We start from the raw sequence: 12,373 nt of genomic DNA, 5'->3' as shown, positions 1-12,373 counted from the left end.
GTGTTGCAATGTGGTGTGCCCTTAAAATAGCCAGCAGGCTGACTGCACGGGGACATGAGTTTATTTAGTGAGATAATATAGAAAGGGAGCACAGCACAGTGACCGACAGAGTGGGGGCTGGGGCCTGATGGTCTGGATTCAAATCATACCAGAAGCCACATGAACCTGGGAAAGTTATGCAGACCCTCTGTCCTCAGTTTCTTGTTCTGTGATAGTGGAAATGTTAATAGGGTCCACTTATTAGTATTACATGATGAAGCTTAATCCAGCAAATCAGGTAGACCCTGATGAAAAATGATGGTTACTTCATAAGTGCTACCTAAGTGTTCAAACATTAAATGTCTGGAAGAATAAGCAAGAAATGTGGTAGTGCTGCCTCCAGAGAGGGCACCTGGATGCCACAGGGCAGGGGAGTGGGGAAGGTTATGGGTGTGATGCTTTAGAGCTTGTGAAGAATATCTGTCATCATCTCCTATGATCCCCACATCAGCCCCGTGGGGAACTCATGGCAGGTGCTGTGAGCCATATTTTATGGTACATGGCACTAAAATGTTGAGATTTTAAGTGACTTTCCCGGAGTCGCAAAGCTGATGACAGATGCATGTGGGACAGGAATGTAGTTGGTTCCCTGGGACAGAAATCCCTGAACCCCTGAATCCTCTAGATGGTGCTCTGGACTCCTGAGCCCAGGGCTCCCCTCCCTCCATCCCCCCAATCCTCCTGCCTGCCCCATGGTTGCTCCAAGGACAGGAGGGGTCTGAGCCAACAGAAGGGCCCATGCCTGACCTGCTGCCTCCCTTACATGTTGATCCCTGACCCCACAGCTCTTAAACATCCCTGAAAGAAGGTCCCTTGAAGGATCAGGGGGTCCCATCTACGTCCCTCCTCCCTCAGCGTCTTCACACACTGGGTGAGCCTCCTGGTGGTCTGACCAGTGGTCGGCTTGTCTCCACGTGGCTCAGAGCCCTGGTCTCTCCAAGCCAGTTGCCCACACGGCACGTCTCTAACAAATTAGCTTGGTCTTCAACAACCAGCCCTGGATGCACAGTTAGTGCTGATTAATGAGGACAGTGGCCTGCTGGGCTGTGCTTGGTGGTTTAGTGGGTGAAGCTGGCATGCCCCACTGTCACCTGACTATTGATGTGAGCAACTGTCTGAGTAGCCTGGGCTACAGCCTGGCTGGGGAGGGGCCGTGGCTGCACTGGCTCTGAGGGCGCACCTTCCCTGCTCATCCTTCCTCATCAAAATCCAGCCCCTACAAACTCCTCATCCATCCCTAGACCCTGCAGTGGCACAGGAGAGAGGCCCATGCCCTTCTAGAGGGACCCCTCCATAGCCACAGCCTAGAGACCCCATCCCAGGACTGTCTCTGAGGATGACCCAGGCCCTCCTAATCTCTGTCACCAAATGTTCATTCCACTAAACCGATGGCATTGTCCCTTCTCTCCACGTTCCCAGGCAGCGCCCAAACACCCAGTGATCCTGTCCACATCAACCACTGCAAATACCGCCACGAAATCCCACTTTCCTTCCTTTCTGAAAACCTCTAGATTTAGACTGCTAATATTTGCTTTTAGATTTTGACATCGACATTCAGAAGTGTTTAGCCTGTCATTTCTCCTGTCCTGTAATATTGCTGCTGGTATGACATCAGTATTCTGGTCCGATGAAAGCAGTGTGGGTGTGTTCCCTCTGTATCTGTTCTCTGGAAGAGTGTGTAGGAGACGGGCATCGTTTCTGTCTTAAATGTTTGGTAGAAATCAGAGGAAGCCACCTGGCCCTGAAGTTTGTTTTGTGGGGAAATTTTTTTGGCATCTCTTTCTAATTGAAGTTTACTTGGTGTATTGTACAGGGCACAGGTCTTAAGCATAGAGCTTTAGGGTTTCTTGTAAATACAAACACATCTGTTACCAACACCCAGTTCAATATACAGGACGTCCCCAGCACCCTGGCTGCCCCCTGTAGAAGGGGAGAAGAATAAGTGCTAACTTATTTGGTTATAAGAACGAAATCAGTTACTCCATGTATATTCCAAGTGCAGTGATTTACAAACAAACAACTCAAAATGAGTGTGGCAGCACAACCAGAAAGTAGTGGAGGGTGCTGGAGGGCTGGGAGAACCCAGTCCCTTTGGGATTTCCACTGTGGAGGTCGGGCCAGAGGAAGGAAGCTGAGAGGAGCTTCTCTGAAGCATCTGGGCTTTCACAGAGGGAAAAACTACTGCTCCCCAGAGTGGAGCGCCCATTGTAATTCACTGAGCCCTCCCTTTGCGGAGGGTGCTTTTCTATACTTGTGTGTTATTTTACATAGAAATGTTTAAAAAAAAAAAGAGATCAATTTTGCTTGATGTAACAGCCTTTCATTGTTAAAAGTAAGACATATATCTAAAATTTATGCTAAATCTGTACAGCTCCGACAGGAAGGGCAGCACTCACTAGCTGACTCAGGAGCGGAGGGGGAGCAGAGAGGCGGCCCTGCTTCCTTGGCCTCGTGTCTCATTTAAGCTGCCAGACGCTGCACAAGCTCCATCCCCTCTGAGTCTCAGGCTGAGGCCTCCAGGTCACAGTCTTCACAGGTGTCAGACCAAAACCTGCCACACAAAGGCAGGGACTGGAGTCAGTGGGGAGGTGGGCTCCCTGGGGTCGGTGTGTGGGACCCAGGGGGCTACTCAGACCCTGCAAGTGACTTTGGGCCCTGACATCCCCAGGGCTCACATCCCCAGGGCACTGGGGCCTGTTTGCTGCTCTTTGCCAAGTGTGTTCTGGTAGCAGAGAGACCTGTCCTACAGGGGCGATTTAACCTGGGCATTTGGCCGGGCGGCGTTCAAGCGACTGGTCCCCTGAACAGTGAAAGTGATGCAGAGGAAAGAGGAGGCTCTGGGGCTCCAGGGTGAAAAGTGTGGGTCCCTCCCACCTGGGCGCTGTGAGGAGTGGGAGGTCTGATGACACAGGTGGCAGTAGTGACCCTGTCCCTCCAGCCTACACGCAACACGGCCCATCATGAGACCAGCACAGTGGAAGTGGGCAGAGAACCGCAATGTTCCCTTTCCCCCTAATAATCGTTTTTCTTTCTTTAACACCCCAGCCAAACTTGCCTGTGCTTTTTAATTTAAAAATATCCTGATGCTGTGGTCATAGAATCATAAATTCTATAGCTTTGCTGCATCCCAACATGAAAAGTTTGTAGAAGACACTGCTTTTCAGCGTGTAATAAAACCAGATGTATTTGTTATCTATTTTAAGGTCATAATTAATTTGGAATCCTGGCCCTTTAACTCATCCTAAATTAGCATTGCTTTGAATTGCCTTCATTTTGTGTGTGTGTTGTATTCAATTTTTACACATCTATGAAAAAGCTATAGAACCTCAGGTTGAGAAATGGTGCCATGAGGTGACCCAGGCCCTTCAAGGGGGCTCCACAGAGGCTGAGGGGTCCCCAGGGGTTGGGCAAATCCCAGCCAGGTGTGGATCCTGCAGTGTCCCCTACCGGATGCCAGGGCTACTGCGTGCCCACAGGGATGCAGCAGCGCTGGGCCAGGTGAGCTGTCTGCTTGCATGAGAAGAAGCCCCGGTGCCTCTGTCCTCCTCACCCTTACCCCAGGAGGCCTGAACTGGGGGGTACCAGGGCCACTCCAGATATCTCACTACACCTGGTGATTAACTGGGGATGTTGCCTGCTGACCTTGGCGGGTTGGGAGGGCAAGGCTGGGTCCTGCAGAGGGAGATGTTGAACCTCACCAGGGACACTCTTTACAAAGAACACAATGGGAACAACACCTCCAGGAGTGATGTATGTGGGCACCCCACAGACACCTTCGGCCCCCCATCTAAACATAAAAGCCTGGCATATTCAGGGATTCTATGGAACGGGGACCGTTCCCTGGTGAGATGCACTCAGGTCATCCTCCAGTTGCCTGCGCAGATTACCACCATTCTCTTCTCTTCACCTTTTTGTTCACATGCAGTGGTGAGCACCTCTCTGCTCTTCTCTGGCTTTTGGGTTTTCCTGAAGCGCCAAAAAAAAAAAAAAAGTCAGGGATGGCAAGGGAAGCACATACACTTATTTGCCTTCTGCTCTTCCTCCTACCCTCTCCACGCTCACATTTCCTCCTCTTGTTCTTCCTCATCCTTTTACTTCATCCCTTCTCTTGAATCCAGGATGAGAGAATTTCTTTTTTTTTTTTTAATTGGATGAGTCAGTCTTCTTTTACTTATTTATTTTTAACGTCTTTATTGGAGTATAATTGCTTTACAATGGTGTGTTAGTTTCTGCTTTATAACAAAGTGAATCACCTATACATATACATACATCCCCATAACCCCTCCCTCTTTTGTCTCCCACCCACCCTCCCTATCCCACCCATCCAGGTGGTCACCAAGCACCGAGCTGATCTCCCTGTGCTAAGCGGCTGCTTCCCACTAGCTATCTATTTTACGTTTGGTAGTGTATATATGTCCATGCCACTCTCTTTGTCACAGCTTAACCTTCCCCCTCCCCATATCCTCAAACCCATACCGTTTTTATGCTAAGTTATATTCTACATGTACCTGGAAAAATGTTAAAAATATTTTTAAAGAACTGCGCATCTATTTTTGCAGCTGATTTGCCTGTTCAAGGCTCGCTAGCACTTTATCCATTTCACTTAGTAAACAAATGCAGTTACCATAATTGCTGCATATGTGTCTGTGTTCCCTTCTAGGTTATAGGTTTTTGTTTTTTTTTTTTGCGGTTATTAAACTTTATTATATTTTAAAATCTAAAAACTGTAAAACATAGTGTTTATACAAACACCTGAGGACTGTTCAAGTGGCACAGCATCTTCACACTGACAGTTTGAAAGAAGGACAAGTTTAAATTAGAATCTTGTCTTATAAGACAAAAGAAATAACATGGATGAAAAAGCCCTTTAAATCATATACGCCCAGTAAATAGTTGCATTTGCTTATAAAGTACACTTGGTTTTCTAAAAAGAAAACGTACAATCTTACCCCTGGTGAACATCTTACTGGCATTTATAACAAATGGCTAATACAATTAGCACCATTTCTCATAGCTTATAACATTACACTAAATATTATACAATATAATGATGTAATAAATAAAACAACAATGAACATGTTCCATGTGAAAGTTCTGATTTTTAAAATAAAGTTTAAAATGACAAATCAGAACTGATGTACCTTCCAAAGTTTAGTAGGATAAATGGCTCAGGAAGGAAATTAACTAGAAACATTGCACAAGACAGAACTTCCCTGTATGGAAACCCTGAAGTGTGAGCTGAGAGGTACCAGTGATGTCAAACGATGTGCATATGTTTTACAGAATAAAAAAACTCACTATATGTAGAGTTGATCTTTACCTCTGTGGAAGTGTAAAGTGCCATTTTAAATTAAAAAAAAAGATTTACTTGTGTGGATACTTCAGATACAGAACAAAATATAAATATGAAACAGTACCCATATGAGGAATAAACAGATAATAAGACACATGTTTAAAAAACTTGGACATAGGCATCTTCATGGAGATGTGAACAATGAATGCCTAGTTAAATGTTGAAGCTTAGACAAAATAAGGAAGTTTAAAAATAAAACATATTAATTGAAAAGAATATAGTCAGACTCCATCCAACCCACCCTTGTAGTGTAATATCTCTTGCATAAAATGACTATCTACCTTATGATTTTTTTCATTAGAGAACCCGTCAATCCCTCCCTGACTACTTTCCCCTTTGGGATTTGGCTGTTTTGGTTTTACATATAAACATTAACCAAAATCAAAGGTGTTTCTCTGTTTTCCTGCATGAAGTGTAACTAACTATCTGTAAACTATGCAAGGAAAATAATGAAAAGAACAAACCACCAGTTTGACTATGCTAGTGCTAACATGTTAAATGGCTTCTAAAGGAGTAGACTGGACTGTCCCAGGGTTCTGTGATTTTGGATACACCGTATTTTAGAGGAACCTTCTACACAACAAAAACTTCTAAGGGCAGAGAGAAAAGGTGGCATTGGTCTCCCTAGAATTAAGTCCAATCTAATCTACACACTTTTTAAATTGTTGAGGTATCTGTCTGTCTTTAAGCATTTCAATGTAGTGGCACAGCTTCAGAGCTGTCCCCAGCTTAAGCCCCATGTACTTCATCATCATGTCGTTCTTCAGCAGTAGCAGAGCTTTCCCATCAATGTCATGTTGCATGAAGAGGTCGGCGAGGGCGCTTGATAACTGAGGATCTAGGTATTTCAGAAACAGGATCACTTCATCCACAGACCAGGTTGAAGGGTCATCAGGGAGGCTCTGTTTGAGGACACCCGGGTCACTTCCAACTGGTGAACTTGGAGCGAAGCTGGTCGGGACGTAGAGAGGTGAGCCAGCCTGGCTGAATCTATTGTTTTCCAGTAAAGCTGGGTAGGTCATCATGTCAGGGCTATGTGCTGGACTGCGTTCACTCTGGGTCAGCACGGTTGCAGGCTCGACTGCAGTGGACTGGGTGTCTAAGAAAAGACTGCAGGTGTTGTGGGCCTCTGGACTGGAGGAGCCCTGCGTGGGGTCCTCGGGCGAGTAGTACTCCTGGTAGGAATGCCTGCGGTAGGTGGAGGGGACCGTCGGGCTCAGGCTAAGGCCTTGCTCCAGATCCAGAGGCATCCGGGACTCAAAAGGTGCTTCTAGAGGGTTGCTCTGGGAATCATTTTCCGGCCTTTGTACTGGAATAGTGGGGCTATAACTTTTAGGGCAAGGCGATGCAGAGAGACACCGCTTCTTCCTCATTTTCTGGTATCTGATCTTTTTAGAAAGCAGGTAATTATAATCTTTAAATGTATATCCAAGTGGCTTACGATTTTGCAACCATGACTTCACACGAAGACGGTTGATTTTTGTAACCTTTGCATGCATAACATCAAACTTCTTATCCAGTTTTTGAATAGCATCATAGATGACCACATCGACTTCACTGGAGCAGCTAGACATCTTTTTTGTGCAACCAGAGCAACTCTGCTTTCTCTGAGTTGGGCCTAATTATTTTTAAACTTGCTGGCGGGTTATTTGCGAAACTCCTTGGCCATGTAGGACTGGTAAATCTTCAATTCCTGACAGACCTTTGCTGGCGCAGAGCCCGCCAAATCGGCCTCCGGAGGGCGCCGGACGCAGGTAGCAACGGACGGCGCCTCTCTAGGTTATATGCTTTTGAAGTTAGAAACTATATTTATATCACAGCCCCTATGTATAGCACAATATCCATTGCTAATTCAGATTGTGTTTTAAGATATGAGACAAAATTTAAGACTTTTATTATAGTCATAAACATCTAGCAAATCAACCAGAAAATAAAAACTAAATTTCAATTGGTCGGCCGAGAACAAAAAAGGGAGGAATACCTAGTGCAAAATCATATCTCTAATAACTACTGTTGGATTTAGAGCACACACATGTGAAACTTATTTTAAAATATCTTCTTATCAAAGATTTGAGGTTGGACCGGAAAAAATTATATCAGAAGTGAAAATAATTATGTGGTCTGACCAGCGTGGATCACAGAAAGTAAGTGTATACTATATATAAAGTAAATAAACTACGAGGTCCTGCTGTATAGCACAGGCAACTATATTCAATACCTTGTAATAACCTATAAAGGAAAAGGATCTGAAAAAGAAATATATATATATCTGAATCACTTGGCTGTACACCTGAAACACAACATTGTCAATCAACTATACTTCAAGGGAAACAAAACAAAACAAAGTAAGTGTAAAGGGAAGTATAGTTTTATAAATTCACCTCTGATATCTAATGGACCAACTGAAAGACAACAGAAAGTACAACTTTCTAGGAGACAGGACATGGCCAGCAAACCAGGCCATTACCCTCGGTAACGGTCATACCTGCCAAAAAATATACAGACTAGCCTGCATTCATGAATACATAGGAATTCTTCATTTATCTGGCATTGTTAGGCAATGAGGTATTGTATGTTAGGAGAAGTTTTTTTAAAATGACAAAATGAAGAGGAGTTATTTTAACCTTCACTCGGTAATTTTTTTCTACAATTAAGAAATGCATCCACTGGTGTATTTAATGTTTCCGTGATAACTCGGGGTCATCAGTTCAATCAACGTTTGCATGAATAATGCAAATGGAAACAAGACAGGCATGCTTACTGAAACTGAAAATGACATGGCACTGGCTGAAATAACTGATGAGAGAGCACGAAAAAAGCAAAAATGAAAACAAACCGTGATCAAGAAACAATCAGTAAAATTCTGACTTTCTGTACTTACTTTCAAAAAGAGACACCACAAATCCCAGCGAGAGACTCCAGCATCATCAGCTGTCTTTCCCCTTTGTTTCCACCTTCCTTCCCTTTTCCTTCTACATTGTTCCAGGCAGTGCTTATAGCTGCTTGCAAGACAAATTCTAATACTTGCTTTCTCTCACACAAACTTCACAATATGTCCATGTGATAAATAGTGTGGAGGTAAAAGACAATTAATCACAGAGACATCTCCTATGAAAATAAAATTAGAAACTAGCTTTTAAACATGCAGAGAGAAGGGCGTGGAGTCAGGCACTAATTTCCTCGCGAATTCCTCTCCATTTCTAATAGACATTCTTCTTTACCAAGATCCCTTTTTATTGGTGTGCTATTCCAGACTGCTCCACTCCGCCCAGCCTCATTCTGTAAAATACATTCACACTCTTTTGTGACCCTACTTATTTGCCCATTATATAATCAATCATAGAACTGTCGGAATTATTTACAGAGTGAAATTAAAATGCTGTAGTCACTTGGAGGGTTTAAGCAACTCCACCAGAAAATACTGGGCATGGATTTAAAAGAGGCTGCATGGGACTTGCTCTTGTCCAAGTTCTTTCTCAAGAAGTATCTGAAATAAGCCTAAATTCAGAGTTAATCAGACTGGCCTGCTTTCTCAGGTGGACTGGAACTCATTGCTCTTTGCCCTCAACTCCCTGATGTCATCGGCACTTTCTGGGGAGGAGGTGGACTTCTCTGCCTACTGCAGAAGCTCAGTTCCCCCCGGGCCCACTCCGTGTCTGAATCCCACACTAGAGGCCACATGCCAGCCTTCCCAGAACATTCGTGGCCTCCTTTCAGTGTTTGACCTGCTCAGATTGAGTCCCTGTAGACTCTTCCTCAGCTTGAAACCTGATCTTCCACCCCTTTCCCTGACCTCAATGGTAACCTGCCTACTTTAGGCCTCAGGTGCTTTAGCTATAAATTGATATATTTGCCCTTAATTCTAAAGTCTTCTTTCTAAAGCTCTACAATGTGGTGGCTCCTTGAAAATGTTTCTCTTTGCTGGTTGTAATTTTGTACAGAATTAAAAGCACAGCTACTCTAAAAGACAGTAAGTTGCATTGGATAAGGAAAGTGTGCTTTTGTAGTTAGATTAACAGGGATGGAAGACGACTTAGTATGTTTTAAGATACTCATGATCCATTCTTGTGAGAGTCGGGGGAAGAAGGGGAAGAGAGTTAATAAAATACCAAACGTTTGTGACAAATTAAGTTCACCAAGATGTAGCTGATAAGTTACTACTTGAATAAGCCACACAAATCCAATTCAAGTTGTCCTTTACTTTTCTAAGAAGGATCCCAGTGAACTGAGTCCCATGTTCAGTGACTCCACGTTCAATGGCTTAGTCTTTAAACACTGTTATGTTGCTGGAAGAAGAAATATTGCCCACCATTCCTAATTGATGTTTAGCTATCACGCACATTTGAAATAAATTTATTACTTTGCCTGATCTCAGGGTAATACATTCCAAAGGGGCAAAGAACACACGAAAAGTTATGGAGTCTCCATCTTCTACACTAAAGTGTGCAATAAATTACATATTATTTGGCCGTGAAATTCACAAGCCATAGAAACCACTCCATTTGCAATGTATACAGTGGTAATCAGCAGGTAATGAGAATGATATAAAACCAAACAGACCGTGTATGATGGCACTGCTGCCAACAAAGCAATCATTAAATGCATTGATATGCATCTACGATAGGTAAGCTCTTTGAGGGCAATTGCTATGAATTCTACATACCTGTCAGGATACTATATATAGCCCACTTTCTATGGCCTTTATTCAAAGACGCTGAGAAAGGGTTACTCTGGGTAAATTCAGACCTTTTCTCAATATAGAATTTGGTCAACATGCATTCTGAACAGCAAAATTTCACAGAATTTTCCTACACTAATTGCCACCTCAGCAAATGCAGGATTAAGTATAATGGATTATAAGAAGTTAGAAAGGAAAGATGGAAGAAAAGAAGGAAGGTAGAAAAAAGGTGGGTATGGAGTACTTCAACATTTATGTAAAGAGTGGAACTAAAACTAACCTGAGGTTACCCTGAATTATTAGCATACGCTATAGAAACTTAAATGAAAAAGTAAAAAAAACCCAGCAAGGGAATCTCAAAGATTCTCTGTTTTTTCACTTTACTGCATATACACGTCCATCTTAAACAATCTATATGCTTATATCCAATAAGAGAGCATTGTTTTGCAAGGCTTTTTGGTTTCTATCAGCATGGAAAGGTCGGACAACTCAACTTTAGCAGAGCCAGCCTTCAGGTGAATAATTGCTTCTTTCAGGTTGTGAGCATTTGAATTTTCCAGAAATGTTTCCCAAAAAATGAAAACTAAAAGAGTCCTAGGACAGTGTCCTTTAGAAGTTTTATAGTATCAAGGTTTTTGGAGGAGGAGTATCCTTGTCAATTATCAACACAATGATTCCAAGCAGGTCAATTTATGCTGACAATATTATATAACAGAACCCACTTCACCTCCATTATACTGACCAATGATCTTCCTTACTTCAACCTTGTGCTTCTTAGTAAAGTTGAAAGTACAGAGCCAAGAACAGACAGTGACAATGCCAGAGACTCAGATGTACCTATAGGTGCCTTCAGACAACATCAGCCACCCAGGCTAAAGTCCTGGTGTAAAACATCCCAACATGAACAAATCTCAAAAACTATACGCTGCGCAAGTGAAGCCAGATCAAAAGGGCACCTACTGTATTATTCAACTTACATGAAATTCTAAACTGGGCAAGTCATCTCTAAAGATAAAAAACAGATCGGTGGTTGCCTTGGGGTGGGAGATGGGGATACTTTTGCAAAAGCCTAGGAGGAAACTTTCTAGGATTTTAGAATTGTTATCTATCTTTATGGGGGTGGTAGCTATACAAATGTATACAATAATTAAAAGTCACTGAACCGTTGACTAAAAATGTCTGCATTTTATTGTATGTAAATGATACCTTGATAATGTTGATTACAAAATGAACCAAAAACAAAACAAAGCAGAAGAGAAACCTCTCCAGACCTCAAAGGAAATACACTGTTTTCTTCCAGGGCACCAGATTAGAAATGAGGCATTGGTCTGTTCTACCCTCAGCTTATCCCTAGGGTTATCTAGTCTATTTTAGAGCACTAGAGTCCCCTATCAGGAAAACTCACCCCATGTTCAATTACTTTGATTTCTTCTCTGCCTCTTCTCCCAACACACTGAAGTCATTCACGGAAGAAAAACCAGCTTTTTCCAACTTTGCATCATGACACATTCTTTCCAAAGCTATTATTTATAGAATAAAATTTGGCTACAGTTTGTAAAAATCTAGTTTTTTGAGCCTTACAAATCTTAACAGTTAACCTATTGCCTCCACTGCAATTTGGAAAAAAATTATTTTGAAAATGAATAGCTGAGAGTTGACATTTTTTTGTGTGTGATTTTCTCTTCCCCTAAGAGAGAAGTGAGTAGGAATGAGAAACACATACATAAAGAAAAAAAATTATCTTGCTGCCTTTGCATGGTTATAATTTATAGGAGGCCCTTTTCAACAATAATCTATTATCAGAATCAATAAAATATAATCTCCATGAAGGCCAGGCCAGGATACTTGTCTCTTTTTCAGCAGATTGCAATACAAACCACATTCATGGATATGCTTCTTGATGATCTTTGTAATACTGTAACAGTTGCCCATTTCCTCATGCCTCTTCACCTTAACTTTAACATGGTTTTTCACTAATGACTTCACATTTCTTTCTCTAACACTTGGTTGTGGGCCTCTTTTCCAACTCCAACTCCAACTCGCATTTCACTCTGGAACCAAAGGAAGACTCACACCTTCCTGCTACAGTTGCAGAGTATATAGACTGGAAAAAGTTGCCAGATGGTGGTTTACATTATCTACAGACTTTCTCGGCTCAAGGTTAACTTCCCTGGGAGAAAACCCATAAACCCAGAAGTGTCAAAAATAACCTGCGGGCTTCCCTGGTGGCGCAGTGGTTGAGAGTCCGCCTGCCGATGCAGGGGACACGGGTTCGTGCCCCAGTATGGGAAGATCCCACATGC

At 42.8% G+C, this 12,373-nt stretch overlaps 1 protein-coding gene and 1 pseudogene across 1 annotated transcript; both read right to left on the bottom strand.

Annotated features, from left to right (window-relative positions):
• Window positions 1-12,373, bottom strand: part of LOC116750483 — a 38,623-nt pseudogene that overhangs the window by 3,637 nt on the left and 22,613 nt on the right.
• On the bottom strand, window positions 4,388-12,349 carry LOC116750500 (sex comb on midleg-like protein 1). Its single transcript, XM_032625234.1, has one exon. It carries the CDS (start codon window positions 6,964-6,966, stop codon window positions 6,034-6,036), a length of 933 nt encoding a protein of 310 aa, XP_032481125.1. The 5' UTR covers window positions 6,967-12,349; the 3' UTR covers window positions 4,388-6,033.

This window comes from Phocoena sinus, chromosome 1 (assembly GCF_008692025.1).
Source record: "Phocoena sinus isolate mPhoSin1 chromosome 1, mPhoSin1.pri, whole genome shotgun sequence".
In the NCBI taxonomy this organism is placed as follows: domain Eukaryota; kingdom Metazoa; phylum Chordata; class Mammalia; order Artiodactyla; family Phocoenidae; genus Phocoena; species Phocoena sinus.
This window is presented reverse-complemented; position numbering and strand designations above follow the sequence as displayed.

What these genes read in the sequence shown, in the direction of transcription:
- LOC116750500 (XM_032625234.1), bottom strand. Translation starts at nt 6,966, where the DNA reads ATGTCTAGCTGCTCCAGTGAAGTCGATGTGGTCATCTATGATGCTATT.